Raw genomic sequence first — 23425 nt, forward strand, 5'->3', positions numbered from 1 at the left:
TATAAAAAGAACCATCATGAGCTTCCTAAGAAGTAGGAACCTTAACAATTGACAATTGCACATGCTATATCAAGAAAATGGTGATCCTGTTTATGACCAAAAAGAAGAAGAAAAGAAAATGATGATCCTATTATAACCAGACTCTGTAATGAGAACCAACCTCAAAGCATGATCCCATATGTTGTCTACAATATTCCAGTCAACAACAACTCCATTCTTCAAGGGTGATAGCACCTGATCAACATCAAAACAAATAATTTTAAAATAACTGAAATGAGACTAAAATTTAAAGCCTAACCTAGCAGATAGATATCTGGAAGTGTTACCTCCATATGGTCTCTACGGTATCCTAGTGACTGAGATCCTACATAAAATTTGCATTTTCCCTTGGTTTTGTCAGAGTTCTCATCATTAATATCAGCAGTTCCATCAATGTCCATTTCATCAATTGCACCAACAACATAAGTATGTGACAATGTATGTTCCAGATATCTCTTACAATACAAAGAATAAAATGCCGATAAAAAGTGGCGAATGAGAGAGTTACATAGGGAAAACACTCGGAAACGAAAATAATCAGAAACTAGAGGGCATACATAGACATAGTGAACAAAACACTCACCACCGCCATACATGACTCTGGCTCGGTGAGAGAATGAAAGTGAGTTTGAATTCCAATTTCCAACTAAACGAGCTTAGGAAGGAGTGAAGAGTGCAGAAAGAACAAGGGCTTGTGAATTCCAATTTCCAACCAAACGGACTTGTGGATTCTTAGTTGTGTTCATCTTTAGTCAACTAGAAACCAACTTTCCAAGCTCTTGAGTTGTGACTTTGTTTTTCAAACTGAAAATCCACAAAAGTACTACAACATTGTGGAACCTCATAGTAGAGTTGTTGCAGTTCCCCTTCTTGGAAGAAGGAACAATTGTCATAAGGCACAACAAACCCATCTAGAAGAGTGCAAATGTATGTTGTTATTCTTGCTCCTCGTAGTAACACTTTAGGTATTTTGGGATGGGAGAAGATTGAAATATTCATGAGTAGGGAAAATTTCATCATGATGAGAGAGTGAAATGAAAGAATCAACCATAAGGAGGGTTGATGTATATATCTAGAGTAGAGAAAAAAAAAAAGTAAGCTGGAATACATATGGGTAAACATTATAAATCAATAATAATTGTAGATATGTCTTCATTTTTTCCCTCGTGACTTAAAACAAAAAGTCACACTCCAAAATTACTTGTATTGACTTTAGAGAATACACAGTAGTTTTAATTATATAATTGTAATAATCAAATTTGTATTCATGACACTATTACAACCTTGTAACTTATGAGATGTTATATTTCTATTTGTTCATACAAATATATATATATATATATATATATATATATATATATATATATATATATATATTGCTTGCTTTCCTGCCTTTCCAATTCTTGGAAGATGATTTTCGTACTGTTCTCAGAAAAAAATATCATATGATATTGAGAGAGTTAAGGGAACGGTTAACAAGACGATGATATGGTTAACACAGGAGATCGGAACAAATAATATATATTAAAAAAACTAATTGTTATGTAACTTGCTATGCACTATTTTTTTTTGTCCCTAACATTTCCAGCTTTTACTTTCTTTTCTTTAGGTTATAAAATTAATCTGTACATTCGGAAGAATTAGAAAAAGGGTCATCCTATGATTGCCCAAGAGTAGTAATTACTCTAGGAGTGTAACTATACAAATAATCAAATCATCTTTTTTATTTTTATTTTTTATATGCCCAAACACATATCTTGTATTAAATTTAATTCATGTTATAATTAACAGAACTCAGTTTAGTGGAACTCATTCAAATTACTACTTTATATTATATTAAAAAAAGTACTTAATTTACCTAATTGACATTCTCTACTTTCACTTAAACTTGTTAATTATATTTTAAAAATAGTTCATGACTTTAAATTTAGCGTTATCATACCACAGTTAGTAGAGGATTTAAAATCCTTAAACTAGCAAGAAGCTACACAAAAACCGAGCTATAATATCACAACCATGCCCTGAAATTGTAGCAATCAGAATGAAAAAAAAATACCCCGGGAATGGAGCCAATAAAAAGAAAAACTTAAAAGAAAAAAAAATACTAATAATCCATTCTCGGTAACTGCCAGCAACTTCCCCTAAATTATCTGAACCCACAAAGCAGCAAGAGGCCGAGTGAGGATAGAGTCAGTTTTCTTTTCATAGCTCCCATGCATAAAAGTCTTCACATAGTCTTCCTTATCTCTCATACTCAAATCTACAACATCGCATCTCTCTCTCTCACAAAGATACCACTCTAGCTACATGCTACAAATATCTAAAGTAAAGATCCTTGTGTCTTGTGCATGCCACATACGTTACTAAAACCTCATGTCTTGTCTCTTGTTATCTTCTTCTTCTTCCTGCTTCTACATATGCACTTAGGCTTTAATTTCAAAATTTACACTAGGCTCGCATGCAAGCACGTTGTATTATTGCATTATGAATTAATGCACCATTTATTCTATTCTATATTGGTCTAATTTTCCACTAAATTGAAATTCTTTTTCATGTTGCAGGTTGCTTTGTTTATGATGGCACTGAGCACGTACTCCAACTTTGACACTACTCTTCAAATTCCCCACTTAGAAACAAACACTTTCCATGAAGCCATGCCAGAAGTAGCAGCACCAAACCTCCAACATTTTCTTCCACACTCAGATGAAAGCCTCTTCCTTTCAAACGCGCTTTTTGAGAACTACATTGACCCAACTTGTGATTTTCTCTATACTCCCGAGATCAATCCCTTCACTTCACTCACTCATCATGATGACATTTTCCCAACTCATGAAGATTACAATCTTCTCCCATGCCCTAAACGCCAAAAGTGCTGCTACGAGAAAAACCAACAACAAGAACACGTGTTCTTTTCACTGCAAGAGCTTACTACATCAACACTTCCATCCAATTTCCTAGACAGGTATGCTGTGCCTTATGATAATAACTTCTCCTTCCAAGCAGAGGAACTCCAACAACAACTCTACGAGGTTCCACAATATGGTAGTACTTGTGTGGATCTTCAATGTGAGAAGAAAGGTTGCGAGAGAATCATATCTCCCCAGAGCGTAGCGGCAAGAGAAAGGAGAAGAAAGATCACTGAGAAAACTCAACAGCTTGGGAACTTGATTCCTGGTGGACCAAAGATGAACACAGCAGAGATGCTTCATGCAGCTGCGAAGTATGTTAAGTTCCTTCAAGCCCAAGTTGGAATGCTTGAACTCATGAACACATCCGAGGTATGTAATGTTAACTTCTTGCCAAAAATTTTCATCATGTGGGTCGATGTTATGCTATGGAACTGCTTAATTTTAATTGCTTTTAATATTATCAATCTTTTTTTATTTTAATGGTTTCAATATTTTTTTTTGCTGACAAATGCTTAATAGAGTCTTTTTTTTTTTTTAGTGAATTAGTTCTTGTGTTGCTACATCAATATTTACTTTAACAATCCAAATGCATGTGTTTGCTCATTGCCTATTTGGTCATCTAGTAAGTATGGACACTTTGCTTAGAATTAGAGTATGTTATATTGTTCACGTAGGGACGTTTGTTATGCTGTAATGTAATTAAGGCTGATTTGGGATTAAGATTTAGTTAGTCCATTGCATGTCTTTCGTGAACACCTGTTGATCCTTAGTAAATACCAAAGTTAAAATTTCTGAACTGCGTTGGGTAGTTATGTGTAATTCACTAAGCATGACTCTCTGTTGTATCCATATCGTTAATTTTTCATTGCTTTGGTTAAAGAGAGAAAGTTAAGGAAAACGGTTACAAGAGGAGGATATGATCTATATAATTAAGAGACTTCCACCAGAGCAAGAAATATGCTTAAAAAACTGTGTTTGTTATGTAACTGCTTTACATGAAATTCTCCACTTGTTTTTCCTTTTTTTTTTTAATATTCCATGTCTTACTTTCTTTTATAGTGGTTATAAAATGCATTTCTTCATTGTACTGGACAACATTTGGAAGAGTTGAAAAATAGGGTCATCCGTGATTCACCACCCTTTAAATGAGCTAGTATCTTACTCCAAAAGTGTATCTAGAAATGATCAAATCAATGCTTTCAATTTTTCATCTTAATTTTCTTTGTTTTCTATGCTCAAATTCGTACCTCCTGAAAATATTTTATCAATTGTGGCAGGAATATAAAGCTGAATCTCATCCTGAAAATCTACATGCTCTAGTTGTTTCTCCCTTTGTTCAAGAGAAGCTGTACACGGAGGAAAGGTGCTTTGTGCCAAAAGAAATTGTCACCACTTTGGCAAATCATGAGGATCTTCAATCAAGACCTACCATCCTTGAGGATCTTAAACAGCTGATTAGGACAGACATTGAGAAGAAAGCAAAGAAAGAATAAATCTTCATAAGCTGAACATGTTCATGATCCGTTGTTGTTTGCATTTTTTAGCTGTTTTCTTTTATTTTATTTTCCATGTTGTTGTTATTATGTAATTAGTGTCCTCTTTTGAGCCTAAGAATAGATCCAGTCCCTAGTGCATTTTGCATGTACAAAGAGTAAGTTTAGATTAGATTAGATTCATTTTGCATGTAAAGAGAACCAGTGTTTTCCACGTTTAGATTAGACTAATTATTAATTCATTTTGCGTATATGAATAACCATGATTTAATTATTTTTTATTTTTGTCTCCGCAGCATCCTTCAATGTTGGGGTACAATTGGATTGGATTGGATTGAATTAATTTAATTTAATTTAATGAACTTAATTAAAATTGAATTGATGATGAATTTAGAGTTTTTGATTCCATCAAAATTCAATCCAATCTGCATATCATTATTTTTTTTTATTTTTAAATAATAATATTTATCACATATAAATAATACAATATTTTATGAATATTATTTTTAAAAATATTCTTACTATTCTATTTTGTTAGAGAAAAAATTCCTTTACTATTTTTTAGGTTTGAGGATTTTTAAAAGCACCCCTACTTCAATGAATACCAAATAATGTTATCAGCACTCCGTGAAACAACGAATTGTAGCAAAGGTATATATGCCATCCCAATTTTACCGATTTGTGATTAAAACATATATGAGTTTCTTCCTACACACAGTCAAGTTTTGATTGTGTAACTAGGTGAACAAGCTATAGGTAGAATGAACCTAAAAAAAGTAGAAGATTATTAACTTTTTATTCACGACACTCACTAAAACCTAGTACCTTGTGAGATGTATCAATATTTGTGTGTTTCTCTCTCTCCATTCTTTATCATTCCTGTGATTTTTCTCTTTGCTCATACACATATATTGCTTTTATTAAAAAAAAAGAAAAACCCAGTCAAACAGAGAGATAGATATTTAAGGAAGCGGTTAATAATTGAGACGACTATATGGTAAACACAGGAGAGACTTTCGGTACAAGAATAATACATTAAGCAATTAAGTAACTGCTTCAAGGAATTTTCCATTTTATTTTCTTAAATTATTTTAATATTCACTTTTTTTACTTCCTTTTATTTTAGTTGTAAAATTAATTTCTACATTTCATTGAACAACATTCGAGTAACTAAAAAGTGTATACACTTCGCTGAACGTTGACCCTCAAAATAAAACAAAGATTTTGAGTGCTGCTCGGTAATCAGCAAAGGGCCACATTGTAAATTTGATAAGAACAAAGATGAAAATTAAAAACCTAAAAACTATTTTTAGTTTTCAAAAACATTAAAACTTAAAATTACTCCAAACAAGACTTTAGTTGCTTAATTTTTTTTAGATTTTTAATATTTAGAAAATGTGTTGGGCCCATTTTTTATTAAGAAAAATAAAAATTAAAAAATTGAGTAAGTTTTTTCCCCTTTATTCGAGTTTGTAAAAGTGAGTTATTTTAATTTTATAAATCTTATTAAATTATGTTTCAATTAATTTTACAAATAAAAAATCAAAATAAGCTTCTTTTTTTTTACTTTTTCAATAAATTTCATAATCAAGTGTATAAATAACTTTTGTACAATAACTTATTATTAAATAGACTTAAACAACTGTTTGGTTCTATAAAATAGGAAGTTTTTTTGTCTACAGCCAAGTAATGTTAAATGATGTTATAACAGCTACCTTAACCAATTCACTTATCATGTTAGTAAGTGTGACAGACAAGTATGTTTTTTTTTGGTAAAATATGTTTAAGGTTTTAGAAAAATATAAAAAGTATTAATTTTTTCCTCATAAAATATTTTATTGATCCTTAGAAGTAACTTCATTAGATGATAACTAAAAGACTTAATTACTTTTTATCTTTTTCTTCTCAAGCATACAGACACTCGAACCCATTACTTATTCATCTTCCCCCTTTGGAACTGTGTAGCCATGCATCTCCAACTCCACTTCAGCTTTTCTAGGGAGTAGTGGAACTGCTTGGTGCAGCCTGAAAGTCTCTTTCACTATTGCTTGCAAGTAAGGGAGTCTAGCTAGCAATGTCTGACTTCCACAAGGTTACCTTTGCCAATAGCTTTCTCTAGCTCTGCTTATGCTTTTCACATAATATTTGGGTTGTGAAGCAACTCACCCATTGCCCATTCTACTGTAGTGTTAGTACTCAAAGAAAATTTAAGTTGCAATCAAGAGATGGGCCTTTTCAAGTTCTAGAAAAGATAAATGACAATTCTTACAAATTGGACTTGCCAAGAGAATATGGTAATATTAGTGCACCTTTAATGTGGCTGATCTATCTTATTTTGATGTAGGTAACGAATCAGTTTCAAGGACGAATCCTTTTGAAGAGGGAAGAAATGATAGAGTTGCAACCAACCCGTCTAATGATCCTTTACATGAGATTGTGTTGATCAATTGGCAAGTGCACTAATGTATACAAATAGTAAAGTTAAAACAGAAGTTTGAATGTCAAGTTCACAGGACTTTGTTTGTATTTAGATAAATTAATATAAAATTCTCAAGCAATAATTAAATTGGTTTAAAAGGTTGTGAAAGGAACAGTAAAATAAATTGACATAAAATTAAATTAAAATAAAAAAGAGAGAAAAAACAAACATAAAATTAAATTAATTAGTTAAAACATACAAGATAGGAGAAGCCAATATTAGAAGCAAAAATTAATTCAGAAGATGAGAATGTTGGGGGCTTAACCTACCAGAGTTACTCTTAATGTAATGTTAATGATTTTTCTCTAATTAAGATTATTCTAATTATCATCTGCATCTACTTATATACTTTAACCATGATTTCTCAAGTGAAAGAGCTTAATTTATCTATTTTTTTCTCTCAAATCCCTTTAAGAGATAAAACAGTTAAATTGCATTAAGAATATATATGTATAACAAGCTAAATAAAATCATTCTATCCCTAGAGATGAACTATTTAGATATCATTTTCTAGTTATATTAGAGAATAACACTTCCTAATGTCACCCCTAAAACTTACCATGCATATGAGTGATCAAACCATAAATAATGAAATAAAGCACAAAAAGGATAATGAAAAAGTAATAATATTAAATAGATAGAAAAAGTAATTACATCGAGAGCAGTTGGCTGCTAAGCTCCCAACAAAAGGGGTTTTAGCCTCTAATTGTCATTAAAGGCTTTACACTTGCAAGAGGGTAATGAGTAAGAAAGGGAATGGAGGGAATGAATGACTCCTAATGATTAATTCTCCTGCTTCTAGTCTTTGCCTTCGATAAGAAATTGTATTCTCTTGAATATTATGTGTAGTTGTGTGTCTTTTCTCCTTCCCATCCTCCTCTTTTTATAGGTGCAATTTAGTTTGGATTTCACGCAACCTTCGCGCTAAGTGCGATTGTCACGCTTAGCGAATATGGCGGTAATCTCAGACTCAGCGCGTGACTTGCGCTAAGTGCGCCTTCACGTATCAGACTTCTTCATACTTCTTGGCGCTAAGCGTATTCTGCCTGCTAAGCAACTGGGTAGCATTGAGCGAACAACTTCATATCTTCAATTTGCTTTCTCGGGCTTTATTTAGTTTTTCTGCGACAATTATTCACCAAGCACTATAAATTCACAAACTTGAACATTTCCTACACAAAAACTTAAATGGTATTAAAATTCCAATTATTCACACACAAAGGAAGAAATAAGAGAGGAAAATTAACAATTCTTACATGATTTAATCCTAAAATATACCTATACACAACAATTATTAGATTGGAGGCCCTATGATAAGGTCCAAGACTAAAAGGATGAAACAAATATTGCAAGGCCTGATTCTAAAGATCAAAGAGAAAGAAGACCAATGTGAATTATGGGTTGTACCTAATTGGGTCACTCTCCTACAAATTAATGAAGATGCTTTGAGACCAACTTGAAGAATCACTTTGAGAAGCGCAATTTACAAGACAAGAAGCATACATGGGCTGAGTTGATCAATTTTGGTGGACTATTAATATTGGGTTGATTAAATAATAATTAAGCCCAACATTCACAACCTATTTTAAAGTCTTTTAATTATTAGATGAGTTATTGAACATTGGGCCTAAATTAGGATTATTAGTACGAGTATAAATAGACTCCTTAAATATTTTATTGACAGAATTGGAAGATTAATGAAATTTGAGAGTTTTTTTTATTACTAGAGCTTTTTCCTTTGTTCTTGGGTTAAGAACTGATAGTATTGGTCCTACCGGCAGGTCGCGGTTATGGTCACGCTCCTTTTGATAACTTTGATTCTATGAACAGGTGATGATTAGGATCAAGTTCCTTTCTTTTTATATTTATTTTCAAGAGTATTCTCTTATCAAATAGTCAATTTACATGGCTCGTACAAGTATACAACTTATTCAAACTAACTATCTATGATGATGACACCTGTATCTTCATGTTCTTTGTCAAAAAATCGTTGATAGTTGTTTTTGTGAACTTGGTTGAAAGTGTGTGCCTTCAATTGCTAATTTTTTCAGCTTTCCTAGGAGCATATAACTTCAACTATCTATCTTAAAAAAATAGCCTTCATATTCTAAGTTTTGTCTCTCCGAATCAAATCAACTCAAACACAACTTCTCTATCATGTTTTTGTTTAAATTCATTCAATTCTCATACTTAAATTTTTTACCTCCAATAGTTAATCACTATGTATCTTTTTTAACAATACAAGTCAATAAACATTAATGAAAACATTACTTTTAAATTATTTGAAACTAAGGAAAATGTATCATCTCATTAGAAACCAAATTCCAACAAACATTTGGTACAAACTTTTTTTTCTTTCCTAATGTTGCACAATGGTGCGTCTCAATCTCTACACTCAACGGTAGAAGCTCATGCGCCTCAATTATATTGTAGTTGTTTAAAAAAATTATATTGTAGTAACAAGGTATTAAAACCAATAATAAAAAAAAACTCTGTATGCATATAACCTTTTGAGACTGAGACCGGATGCATAACTCATGATAATTGAACAATTAATTTCTTCATTGTCCCCATAGTGTGACCGAAAACCATTTCTCATAAGTATTAAGCAATCTCTCATTAGGTCTCTTAGTTGAGACATAAAGCCATTACTTGCTCAGGTTGACTTGGCCCCAATCAGACATGAAGACATAACTAAATGCAAAACTCAAAGATCTATAAAAGACACAGTTCAACGTGCTCCCCGTCTATCATTTACTTCTTTGAATCTACATTTCCTCAAGATGCATCCTCTAGTGTTCATGGTGTTCATGTTATTAGCCTTATACTCTCCTTCTTCTATATCCACTAGAGAAGCCGGTGAAGGCCTAAGGGGTTTCAGCATCGACCTTATCCATCGTGACTCACCATTGTCACCCTTTTACGACCCTTCACTCACTCCATCAGAACGCATCACAAACGCTGCCTTTCGCTCCAGCTCTCGATTAAACCGAGTATCACACTTCCTAGATGAAAACAATCTACCCGAATCTCTTCTAATCCCAGAAAATGGTGAATATCTCATGACATTATACATTGGTACCCCTCCCGTGGAAAGGCTTGCTATTGCAGACACAGGAAGTGATCTCATTTGGGTACAATGTTCCCCTTGCCAAAATTGTTTCCCCCAAGACACCCCATTGTTTGAACCCCTCAAGTCTTCCACATTCAAGGCTGCGACATGTGATTCACAACCTTGCACATCAGTTCCACCTAGCCAACGTCAATGTGGAAAAGTAGGTCAGTGCATATATAGTTACAGTTATGGTGACAAATCATTCACCGTTGGAGTAGTGGGCACTGAAACCCTAAGTTTTGGTTCCACGGGTGATGCACAAACCGTTTCATTTCCTAGCTCTATTTTCGGGTGTGGAGTGTACAATAATTTCACATTTCATACAAGTGACAAAGTCACAGGTTTAGTGGGTCTTGGGGGAGGACCATTGTCACTAGTGTCACAACTAGGTCCTCAAATTGGTTACAAATTCTCGTATTGTTTGCTTCCTTTTTCTTCAAATTCCACTAGCAAATTGAAATTTGGGAGTGAAGCAATAGTAACCACAAATGGGGTTGTGTCCACCCCCCTCATAATCAAACCCTTGTTTCCAAGCTTTTACTTCCTCAACCTCGAAGCCGTCACCATTGGACAGAAGGTGGTGCCAACGGGTCGAACCGATGGCAACATAATCATTGACTCAGGCACGGTGTTGACGTATCTTGAACAAACCTTTTACAACAATTTTGTGGCTTCGTTGCAAGAAGTCCTTAGTGTTGAGTCAGCGCAAGATCTTCCATTTCCGTTCAAGTTTTGTTTTCCATATCGTGACATGACTATTCCTGTTATTGCGTTTCAATTTACCGGAGCTAGTGTTGCACTGCAGCCTAAGAACCTTCTCATTAAGTTGCAAGATAGGAACATGCTTTGCTTGGCGGTGGTGCCAAGCTCACTAAGTGGAATTTCCATCTTTGGAAATGTTGCACAGTTTGATTTTCAAGTGGTGTACGATCTCGAAGGGAAGAAAGTTTCTTTTGCTCCTACGGATTGCACTAAAGTTTAATTAATTAATTAATTAAAATATATAAAAGAAATTAAAGAAAATGTTTAACTTGTTGCTTCTTTTCAATAATAACCGATTCATTGCTAAATTCGAAAGGGGATATTTTATTTTCTATGATATATAGGTATGTTTGTCCTTTGAAATGCTTGAAACAATGTTTGTAGCAAATAAACTTTGTTAGGGCTGGGATTTGCTGTACGGGTACCGGTTAAAATACTTCTTGAATTCTTATGGTAAAAATGTCTTGTATTTATTGTACATGATTGGTACCTCAATCTGAGCTATAGATATACGATTTTTTTATTCGGTCAAAGAAAGATATATTTATATAGAGTGATGATGATATATATATGGACATCAATATTTTTTATACACCTAACAAATATCTTACCTTTCTTTCTATCTCTATATCTTAAATTATATTACCTATAAAATCTATACTTTTTCACTTTTATCTTTCTCCGAAAGTGTACATCTATATTTTTTCATTTATGTAAGTGTAAGTTCAAGGGTAAAATGAGAGCAAGTAAAATACAAAATCCCAAGATCCCAAAACTTGTATACAAGACCCAAGTAGATACGTTACTCGAGCTATCCAATCCCACGAAAATAGCTGCTATTCAGAAAGTGATCTGTCACCCCAAGACCAGCTGCAGACAATTAATGTAGACATTTGCATAGGAAAAAAATGCAAATAGATATAATAAGTGATATGATAATATGATATAATAACAAAAAAGAAATAAAAAATGTTAATAAAATGTTTAAAATAATAATGTTCAAATATCATTAATTGGCTAATGTGGTCACAGCAAGCATAAGACATCCTATCCCAGCATCAATAACTTAAGGTTATCAAAGAACCCCTCACATATTCTAACCAAACCAGAAATACTCCCATGCCATCCGTTGTGGCGCCTTTGATTGAGATGCCCATCCTTCACATCACTGCCATTGAAATGGTGTACAACCAAGTAACAGATTTTTAATTCTTATACTGTGATACTCTAGTCAGATGCTATACCCTTCAGACCTTGTTTCAGGAATTCACATAATTCAAACACAGTATTGGATTTGTGCTCCAATCTTAAAAAGAGATATTCATCCAGGCATTGATCCTCTGAACACCTCATTTCTATGCTTCCATATGGATCGTGCTGTTGCACCCACAACACGACCATGCTTTGTTACTTTTTTTTGTTAATCCCCAGTAAACTATGTTGCATGAAGTGCTCCTTCGTGTCTTTAGGAAGGGCTAGCTAGCTGTATACCCACTACTACAAATTACACATTTTGCAACATTTATGGGGATTTTTTACTCAAAAGGGATTTTTTTTTGGGTATTTTTCATATGAAATTGATTTTAAATTAACTACTAAAAGAAATAAGTCATGACAGGTTTTGACTTAGAAATTATAATATCTATTACGACTTTAATTTTCTAACTAAAATCGTAAATAATTTTATAATTTTAGTATAATATTTTTTACGACTTCAAAATTAAAATTGTAACCCAATGAAAAAAAAACCCTTTTGGAAAAAAATTCCATTGGGTAACATTTTTAAAAATGTTACCATTGTTTATTAAATACAGTTTTTGTTAACATTTATTATAACAAATGTTGCTATTGGTTATTAAATATAATATTTCAACAAATGTTGCTATTGCTTGTTAACAAATGTTACCAAACCCAACTCCACGGCACCTCTACTCCATCCAACACAAAATTCATGATTCTTTTCTTCATATCCATACATGAAAAAAAAAATCCTCAAAAAACTTACCGAGTTTATGTTTATAAAGTCTACTCAAAAGTTATTAAAAAAAATTATTTAAAAAGAATAAGTAAATTCATAAGAATTAACGAATTAACTTAAAAGTTTGATAATCATAACCGCAAGAAATGGTTTTGTGTCTCAACATAGAGGCCTAACGAGAAATTGTTTAATACATATGAGAAATGGTTTTCGGTCTCAATAGGGGGCAATGAAGAAATTAATTGTTTAATAATCATGAAACATGCATCGTTCACAGTCCGAAAAGGTTATATATTTTTGTTTACGTACGGTATTTAAGAGTGAGGTTAGTTTTCTTTTCTAATTTATTTCTGTTATATACAATATTTTAATGATGATTATTATCTTTTAGGAATGGTGAAAATTGTAGCATTTATGCTTTTGATCTTTTATTATTCATTTATTATTTTTATAATTTGATATATATTAAAAGGGTAAAATTAAACCCAATTACCTTCAAATAATTAAAAACTTATAAATTGGACATGTCCATTACATTCTCCTTTTTCAACTCATAAATTCTGAGTTTCACCTCATTTTGTCCAAAACAATAACCAAAAGTCTATATATTGCAAAACTCAAAAAATCTATAAATAGAGCCACTTCAACGTGCTTCCCCTTTATCCTTTATTACTTCTGTAAAATTACATTTCTCCAACATGCATCCTTGGGTGTTCATGATTTTAGCTTTATTCTCACTTTCTACTTTATCCTCTAGAGAAGCCCGTGAAGGCCTAAGGGGCTTCAGCGTTGACCTTATCCACCGTGACTCACCTTCATCACCCTTTTACAATCCTTCACTCACCCCATCAGAACGCATCATAAACGCTGCCTTGCGCTCCATGTCTCGATTACAACGAGTATCCCATTTTCTAGATGAAAACAAACTACCCGAATCTCTTCTAATCCCAGACAAAGGTGAATACCTAATGAGATTTTACATCGGTTCCCCTCCCGTGGAAAGGCTTGCTATGGTAGACACAGGGAGTAGTCTCATTTGGCTGCAATGTTCCCCCTGTCATAATTGCTTCCCCCAAGAAACTCCTTTGTTTGAACCCCTCAAATCTTCCACTTACAAGTATGCGACATGTGACTCACAACCTTGCACATTACTCCAACCTAGCCAACGTGATTGTGGAAAACTAGGTCAGTGCATATATGGAATCATGTACGGTGACAAATCATTCTCCGTTGGAATACTGGGCACCGAAACCCTAAGTTTTGGTTCCACGGGTGGTGCACAAACTGTTTCATTTCCTAACACTATTTTCGGGTGTGGAGTGGACAATAATTTCACAATTTATACTAGCAATAAAGTCATGGGTATAGCGGGTCTTGGTGCAGGACCATTGTCGCTAGTGTCACAACTAGGAGCTCAAATTGGTCACAAATTCTCCTATTGTTTGCTTCCTTACGATTCAACCTCCACCAGCAAATTGAAATTTGGGAGCGAAGCAATAATAACTACAAATGGGGTTGTGTCCACTCCCCTCATAATCAAACCCTCTTTGCCTACCTATTACTTCCTCAACCTTGAAGCCGTCACCATTGGACAAAAGGTGGTGTCAACGGGTCAAACTGATGGCAACATAGTCATTGATTCGGGGACACCCTTGACGTATCTTGAAAACACCTTTTACAACAACTTTGTGGCTTCGTTGCAAGAAACCCTTGGTGTTAAGTTGCTGCAAGATCTTCCATCACCCCTAAAGACTTGTTTTCCAAATCGTGCCAACTTGGCTATCCCTGATATTGCGTTTCAATTTACTGGAGCTAGTGTTGCACTGAGGCCTAAGAATGTTCTTATTCCGCTCACAGATAGCAACATACTTTGCTTGGCGGTGGTGCCCAGCTCAGGAATTGGGATTTCCCTCTTTGGAAGTATTGCACAGTATGATTTTCAAGTGGAGTACGATCTCGAGGGGAAAAAAGTTTCTTTTGCTCCTACGGATTGTGCTAAAGTTTAATTAATTAATTAAAACAAAACAAAACAAAAAAGTTTAACGTGTGGCTTCTTTCCACTAAGAACCGATGGTGTGCTAGGTTTGAAAGGGGATATTTTACTTTGTGATTGGAATGTTGGTCCTTTAAAATGCTTGAAACAATGTTTTAGCAAATAGACTCTAATTTGTTAAGGTAAGGATTTCATGCATGTATGTTTAATGGTTAAAATACTCCTTTACTCTTTTAATAAAATTTGTCTTTTTGATTAAAACAATGTGCATAACTAATTAGTAGCTTAATCTTTGCTATAAAAGAATAGAAAACAATACCTCAAACTAAGTAGTATACGGCAATATATAGTGTGTTTCTGGGTGGGAGATATTGGCTAACATCCTCTCAAATTAATAGGCTCAAAAAAGTATTAAGCGGAGTTATAGATCAAAGGCAAAGTGTGTTTTTGGGTGGGAGATACTTGTTACATAGTGTGCTAGTGGCTAATGAAGTTGTTGAGGAGGCAAGAAGGAAGAACAAAAAGTGTTTTATTTTCTAGGTAGATTAATTATGAGAGAGCTTATGATTTAGTATGTTGAGATTTTTTGTTATATATTCTTCAAAGGTTAGGAATTCAAGAAAAGTGAATTATGTGGATTAGAGGGTCGTGCTTGATGAGTAGTAAGGTATCGATATTGGTGAATGGAAGTTGCATAGGTGAGTTTCAAGTGATGAAGGGGTACAAACAAGGAGATTCATTTACTCTTTTTTTTTACTATTGTTGTGGAAGGCTTATGTGAAATCATGAGTGAAGCTATGGAGAAGAACCTCTTCTCTAGTTTTTGTGTGAGAGATAAGGATGTGCAAGTATATTTATTGCAATATGCGGACGACACTCTTTTTGTGGGGGAGGCAACCTTATCTAATGTGGTAACTATTAAAAACATTCACTACTATAAAATTGACCTTTAACATTTTTATGGACATTTAACATTGATTTTGAACCAATGTTAAAATAATCATCGTTAAAAGTATACCATTTTTAACATTGGTTATATAAATCAATGTTGAAATTCATTATACAACATTAATTATCCCCAAAAGCGATGTTACATAGTAGTAAATAGCCAAAAAAAGTAAAAACAACATCGGTTCAAGAAAAATCGATGTCGTAATGCACCATACAACATTGATTCTGTCAAAATCGATGTTGTATAATACTTACAACATCAATTTTGATCAAAATCGATGTTGTATAACACAATAGAACATTTGTTTTAACATAATTGATATTTTTTTTGCATTATTTTTTTGTAATATTTTGTTTGTTTATTAAATGAATCCAAACCTGCAAATTAAAAGCAGAACCAATCCAGGCCAGAACCAAACCAATTCAAGCAGTATATATTATACTTAAATTATTGTTGAATAAATACAATAATCTCAATACATAAATATCATCTATAACCTAAGTTAAACATAACTCTAACAATTCTAAAATTACTGAAACACTTAGTGCTTCATTTCTAACTCTTAGTAAACATTTCACCTACTGAATGCCAATTGCCTTTATTCTTTTTGGATCAGTAAAAATTTACATCATATAATAAAACATAACTTAAATAGTGTAAATAATAACAACTATAACAAATGAAAATAGTTATGAAGTAAATAATTATCATTTTCCAATTATCGTTTCTTCTGGGCTGCTTACTCCTATTGTTTCTTTTGTTTTTCCTTCATTAACTTTTGTTCAAAAAAGTCATAACCCCTACGAGACAACACTTTAGGAGCACTGCTTTGTTTTTGGATGGATTGCGCATTCTTTCTAACATCCTTGAGAATTAGACAATATGTTAAAAAAAATATTGAAATCAATTATAAATGTTAATTTCAAAACAACAACCATAACTAACCTCTTATGAAGGGTCTCTAGGACTTTAACAAAATCAGTTCCATTTATCTTTGCTAATACTATACTTCTCACAGACTTTTCCATCATCGTCATCCTTGCCTTCTGCTAAAGCCCATTTAGAGGTCAAATCGCACTTAAATTGCCTTCAACGCTTTCCTATAGTCTAGAGGATTTTCTTCTTCGTCCTTCTATCGAATGCTTTAGGAATATCAAATTCAGCCTTAGATACAAAATGACATGTAAGAATTAGTGAATAAAAAAATGTGTTGGTTTAATACATCCTATTACCATAACATACAATGTTTAATTGAAATACATGAATGTCCTCCTAAATCAAATTCTTATGAGTTGTAGGAACCTGTTTCCAATTAACATATGTAGCATCCAACTTGTCTCAAGCGATGACCCCCCAAATAGGTCCTTAATTTCTTTTTGAATGGACCATCAGCTTTCCTAGTGGTAGGATCCACATGAACCAATGATCTCTCTACCCCCACAGGTCTGGCAGACAATGATTTGAGCCATGTGGCTTTTTTAGTCCTCTTCGACATAGACAGTGAAAGTGATGGATGACTTAGGAAGAGGGGATCTCAGTGGTGTAGCTATGTGCCTATTAAGACAACATTAATTAAATTCAACTCAAAAAGTATTATAAGTTATGCAATTGTAAATATGGAAACAAGTATACATAAAAAATGATTACATTATATGATGTTAATTAATTTCCTTTCATCGTGATCATTACAATTTGCATGTACGTCGCCTATTTCATCTTCTCAATTGATGGTACGCATGTGTGTGGAGAAAGGAGTGTGACAAGTAGGAAGGGTTGAATCATCATCTTCAAGATTAACACCAATGGTTTTTTTTGTATAGAATCGCTGACTACCTTTCATCACAAGGATCTAGGACCTAAAACACCTGTTTGGCTTGTTCTGCCATGTTGAAAGGCTCATTCTTATAAGCAAGTTTCTTTAGATATACCAAAGTAAATATAAAATCATCGGTTCGCACACTGATATTGCTATCAACCCACTTACACTTAAAAACACACACATTGAATTTAACATAATTAAGCTCCCAAATTTCTTCAATGACTTCCAAGTAAAGCATGGATGTCAGACGGGGATTGTCATCATTTACAGTAGCAATATGTTGGGATTCAGCCTTAAGACTAACCACACTACTTTGCATTGTATTCTTGTCATCTTGTGATTTGGTGTAGAATGAATACTTATTGATATTGTATCCCTGCCAAGTCCAAACATTTCGTTTAGGTTCATTTGCTAACTTCCTTAAAATTCCAAAAGCATTGTCGTCACTAAACATTCCAGAAGCATTGTCATCACTTTCATTGTCTATGTCGAAGAGGACTAAAAAATTTATTCTTGGTCATTTTTTGGTTACTTTCCTTCACTAAGGTTTTGTGACTAATTATGTATGACACAACTTCCTTAGTGTTATTCAATATATACAAATGCACTTGATTCAATTCCTCTAGACCCAAAGTTATGACATTCAGTCCTCATGAAGTCTTACCTCCTACTCTTCTTTCTTCTCAATCCTATATTATCTACAAATTTGTTTGTTTTATGAGAAAGACAACCTATAAAATTCTAGGAGAAGATAATTGCTTATCCTTATGTAATAAAAAAAATATATGATTTAAGATTGAATCACATGAAATATATTCTCAGTAGATTTGGCTAATCAAATCTTTCTTCATTTTTTTCTACTCAATTATATGAATTTATCTAATTATTAAAATTATCTAATATTTTATTTTCTTTCAAGATATATTAAGATAAAACATGATAAGATTTAAATCATTCTCAATCATCACAAATTTAAATATAACAAATATCTTATTCAAACTAGATATACAATGTTATATTATTATACAATAATTATCTATACAATAATAATCTTTTAATCCTTTTAATTATGATATGAAGATGTCACACTTTCTTTTATAATTATAAAATAGTCTCATTAATCTTATATCAAACACCTAATCTTTTTCATCGATAAAACAATTGTTTAGCTCAATCAATTTTAAATAAAGTAATTAAAATAGACATAGTTATTATTCATTCAATGATTTCAACGATATTTAATATATCATAATACAAGTATTTCATATATATATATATATATATATATATATATATATATATATATATATATATATATATTATCATAATCATTTTAATTCAAACAAACTCTTACACTAATATTTTTTAAAACTAAAACTAATAATAATTATTATATTAAAAATTGTAGGATTTTATTGTGTCTAGGGCGATCTGATTAAGACACAAGATCGAAAATGCAAAGAATCCGATTTGACCCAGTTGAGTTTGATGAAACCCAATGACTCGAGCCAAGTTGGTCCGACTTTACTTGGTTGGTTTTTTTTAGTTCCTAAAATATGTTAAATTGTTAATAACTAATTATTGAATAACATAATATGCTTTTATAATATTATTTTATTTTTCTTGATAACAATATATAATAACTAATTATTATGTATTGATCATGATATGGTATAATATTTATATGTTTTATACATTTTCATCAAATTCATTTATAATCATCCGATAACTTTTATATTTAATCCTAGAAAAATAAAAGTTTTCTTAATTATTTAATGACAATATGCACAAAATAATTTATATAATAAATGATTATATAATTTTTATAATTTGATCATGATAATATATTTAATTTTAGAGCATAAAAATCTGAAATAATAATATTTTATTAGTTATATTATATATTTTAATTTTTTAATTTATAAATTGGATTAATCGAATTAATAATTGACTTGGTTAAACTTCTATCTCATTATTGACTCAGTGTTTCGACCAATGAATGGATCACGCGGCAGTTTTCATAACATTGCCTGAGACGGACAAATCCATAATTTAGCCATTGGTTCTTTAATTCCAAAGAGAACCAGTAAGGTGTTTCTGTTCACTGTATTCCTCTGGTTGAAAGTCAGACAAACTAGCTGATGTTGTCCCTGAGGCTTTGGTTCTCTTCTTTAGCCACTCACAACACCCTTTCATGTTCTTCGCGAAGATCCTTGTTTTTGGTTCCTCATCAAATACTCAACAACAACACCCTAATAAGCAACACCTCCAAAATTCTTAGTTGCTGCTATGAGAAACCCATTAAGCAAAATGGGATTTTTTCAGTTGCCAGTGACCTCCAATCTTCTTCTTTTTCTTCTTCCTTCCCCAAAGATTCTCCCTTTTCAGGTACCCATTTCCATTTAGGCTAAAAACAATGTTGCCTTTGTGACACTGACATGAACCCATATGCATAATCTTGTACTCATTCCCTTGCCATGTTTTGCAGGATTGGAGGATGCTTTGGTGAGTTATCTCTTTGGGAAGAAGAGGGCAACTGACATTGCTCACATGTATGTACTAATTGAAAATTGAAATGCTTCTGTTTTCAAAATTTCTGCTTGATTTTTCCATTTTTCAGGTTAGTATTTGGGGGGAAAAGTCAGTTTGTTGTCTAGGACTTATTTTCAATTTTGAGTTGTTATTGTTTCTTCTAATAGAGGGGCAGATTAAAATTTCAAATTTTTTGTACATGCTGTTTTTTTTTTTCTCTTTTTCTCAACCATGGCTGATACTGATATGCTAATATAGAACTATTATGTCAGCTTTATTTGTTGTCACAAATAATCATATAAATAATTTTTATTTTTAATTTTAAGGTATGCATAGGCGGATGTTTTACGAGAGCCTGATACTAGAAAGTTACATTGTATATGATTCATTATGATTATTTACGTGAGTGTTAGACTTGGAATTGATCTTATGCTGCATTTGTATCACAGAGTCACAAAATGCTGAGCAATTTAACTTTTTGTAGTCTAAAATTCTAATAATTTGTGGCAAAATTCTCTTTGTTATATAATTTGGATGGCCTCTGCTATATCCATTTCAGTTTCCATGCTTATAAAAGGTGCTTTCGTTGAGTTAAAAGTAAACATATTCCATTTTGTTACAGAACTCTATTCGGCAGGCCTGCTACTTGTACTTGTTATTATTCTCATATTTATCTATATAGATTTAGCCTTGATAATGGCTATATTTCTTGTTCCTACCAGGGTGTGGAAACATGTTGTTCAGAAAGGAGACACTGTCATTGATGCCACTTGTGGCAATGGTTTTGACACCTTAGCAATGCTTAATTTGGTTGCTGATGATTCTCATAATGGTTGTGTATATGCATTGGACATTCAAAAAGATGCTTTAGATAACACTTCACTTTTGCTGGAAGAATCACTTAATCCCAATGAGGTCAGGACTATAAACGAGCAAATAGTTTCAACTTTGAATTGGTGAAAAATATTGTATAAAATAGTTTGTTATATAGCCGCACACAAAGTTACTAGTATAACACTTGATCCTGCTGTAGTCTTGGCACTTGAACTGGCCTAGAGCCTTTTATTTTTGGTGTAGTTAATTTGACAACAATTAAGAACTTTCATGTCACCAACAATAATTTCAAAATACATGCAGAAACAACTTGTCAAGCTCTTCAATATCTGCCATAGTAAAATGGAGAATGCTGTTCCAAGGAATGCCTCATTTAGGTACTCGCTTCATGAACTTAACCTCATTCCCCTGTTCCTACTTTGTGTTTAGAAGCTAATGATAATAAATAGCTGGTGCAGTTAATTTCTTTAGTAAACCCTTATTTTAGTCTCTAAAATTGTAAGCATTTATCAATTTAGTCCTTGAATTTATAAAATTATTGCTGTTGTCTCTAACTTTGCAAAACATCATTCACTTTAGTTCTTTATTTACATGAAGTGACTGTGGAAAATAAAGGGGAGAAAAGGACTCAAATAAATGACATTTGGCAATGTCAAGGATTAAAGTAAGGATTATGTAGAGTTAGGAACTAAAGTGATTTTGCTTATCATGTTGGAGACTAGGACTGGGGTATACTCGTAATTTAATTATATTCTTCATTTTATAGATTTATTGAAAACAGAATTATAACTTTTATCTTTATTCCGACTTTGTCTCATCTGCATGAATCTTATTCAAGGCTAAACAGATATGTCTCAAAATTTACAATGAATTAATATAAAATTTTCATATCATGCCATTCCACTTTCATGGTCAGGCTTTAATGGCTGATTTGATTATAGATTTAGGTTGGTAAACTCACATTTGATAAAGTCCATATGGAGCTAATCATATATTATTGTTGATTAATGATTGATTGTGTCATTCTTATTAGCTCAGTGGATTGCAATAATCATACAGGAATACAGGATACTACCCAAACAATTTTCAAAGAATAAGATAGCCTAAGAATTTTATGTTAAATTTTTTTTTTTCATGTTTCCATCAATTGAATATGAATACAAAACTAGAAAAAAATAGTAATTTTGAATGTTGATTTACAAGCCTAACCATCAGTTTAGCGTCTACTTAAACATTACATTGGTACAAAGATTATCAATATTAGTTGTAACCCTGAATAATGATTGCATTTATGTATTTATTATTATAAAACTACATATCATGGTGAGTAGCTATGGATACAATTTCCTGAACATTTAAGGCTTGTTTCTATCTTAATATTCTGCATAGGCTTGTTGCATTCAACTTAGGTTATCTTCCAGGCGGTGACAAAGAGATAATAACAAGATCAAAAACAACATTACTAGCATTGGAAGCTGCAAAGAGAATTCTAATGCCAGGTGGGCTTATCAGCATAGTGGTTTATGTTGGGCACCCTGGAGGAAGGTGATAATTCTAACCCTTTACTTTGTGTCATTAATATATCTTTGAAGTGCCCAATATGCCAATTTTCCATCAATGTTTTGAATTATCTATGACTTTTTGAAGCATAACTAGCTTCAGTGAAGCCTTAAGCATCTCAATTAGTTCATTAAGATATATTGAAATAGTTTTTCCTGTTTTATACAGGCCAGGCGAGCTAGCTTGCATGATTTTGTGGTCATCATATTTTTTTTTGAAAACTTTTTAGATTTCATCTACATTGCATTTTCAAGGTTTTATACATCAATATGTGTTGGAACATAACTGTGAGGTAAAATCTCACATCGAGTAGAAATGGAGAGGTTGAGTACCATATAAGTGAGGATAAGACTCATAAACATGGGCTTTAAGATTTTGGGTTAAAATGTAACTTATATGGTTTGCTCATGGCTCATTAGTGAAAGTCTTCCTAGTATTTATCCTCTTCCAACAATAAAAATCTTCCTAAACAAAAATGATTTGACTTGTTTCCAGGGAAGAGTTGGAAGTTGTTGAATCTTTTGCTGGTAGATTGTGTGTTGAGAATTGGATCTGCTGCAAGCTCCAGATGTTAAACCGGCCATGTGCTCCAATACCAATTTTCTTATTCAAAAGATAATGTAAATTAATACCTTCTCTGATTTCTTGGTTACAATTCATTAACGTTCCTAGTCCTTATAAAACAATAAATTCTATTTTGCCAGATTTATTTAACCAAAGTGATTGTCTTTACCAAAGGCTTCATTTGAATTGTCCCTATCTTAAGTGTTATGTGGGTTCTGGAATTCATCTTCACAACGTTCTTGCTTTTGAGCTTATACTGCCATTAATTTCATAAATGTGCACCTGCATTATCCTTCCTGCCAAGTCATATGTTCACAAATGCAGAAGCATATTTGTAGTAATTGACAAATTTTCAGTCCATTAATAAACCAAATTATTGAGTATATGATGCATAAG

General features: G+C 32.5%; 4 protein-coding genes across 4 annotated transcripts; all 4 read left to right on the forward strand.

The window, feature by feature from the left end:
- Positions 1 to 2615: 2615 nt before the first annotated feature.
- Positions 2616 to 4441, forward strand: LOC102667124 (transcription factor bHLH52). The gene is made up of 2 exons (XM_006598582.1): positions 2616 to 3317; positions 4226 to 4441. Exons 1-2 carry the CDS (start codon positions 2616 to 2618, stop codon positions 4439 to 4441), a joined length of 918 nt encoding a protein of 305 aa, XP_006598645.1.
- Positions 4442 to 9534: 5093 nt separating this feature from the next.
- Positions 9535 to 11330, forward strand: LOC100797328 (aspartic proteinase CDR1). The gene has a single exon (XM_003546763.4). It carries the CDS (start codon positions 9704 to 9706, stop codon positions 11015 to 11017), a length of 1314 nt encoding a protein of 437 aa, XP_003546811.1. The 5' UTR covers positions 9535 to 9703; the 3' UTR covers positions 11018 to 11330.
- Positions 11331 to 13329: 1999 nt separating this feature from the next.
- Positions 13330 to 15029, forward strand: LOC100798398 (aspartic proteinase CDR1). Its single transcript, XM_003546765.5, has one exon. It carries the CDS (start codon positions 13474 to 13476, stop codon positions 14779 to 14781), a length of 1308 nt encoding a protein of 435 aa, XP_003546813.1. The 5' UTR covers positions 13330 to 13473; the 3' UTR covers positions 14782 to 15029.
- Positions 15030 to 19534: 4505 nt separating this feature from the next.
- Positions 19535 to 23168, forward strand: LOC100798928 (uncharacterized). The gene is made up of 6 exons (XM_003546766.5): positions 19535 to 19927; positions 20028 to 20091; positions 20794 to 20986; positions 21209 to 21282; positions 22295 to 22450; positions 22961 to 23168. Exons 1-6 carry the CDS (start codon positions 19681 to 19683, stop codon positions 23082 to 23084), a joined length of 858 nt encoding a protein of 285 aa, XP_003546814.1. The 5' UTR covers positions 19535 to 19680; the 3' UTR covers positions 23085 to 23168.
- The last annotated feature ends 257 nt before the right edge of the window (positions 23169 to 23425 follow it).

The sequence above is a fragment of the Glycine max genome, chromosome 15, assembly GCF_000004515.6.
Source record: "Glycine max cultivar Williams 82 chromosome 15, Glycine_max_v4.0, whole genome shotgun sequence".
NCBI lineage: Eukaryota > Viridiplantae > Streptophyta > Magnoliopsida > Fabales > Fabaceae > Glycine > Glycine max.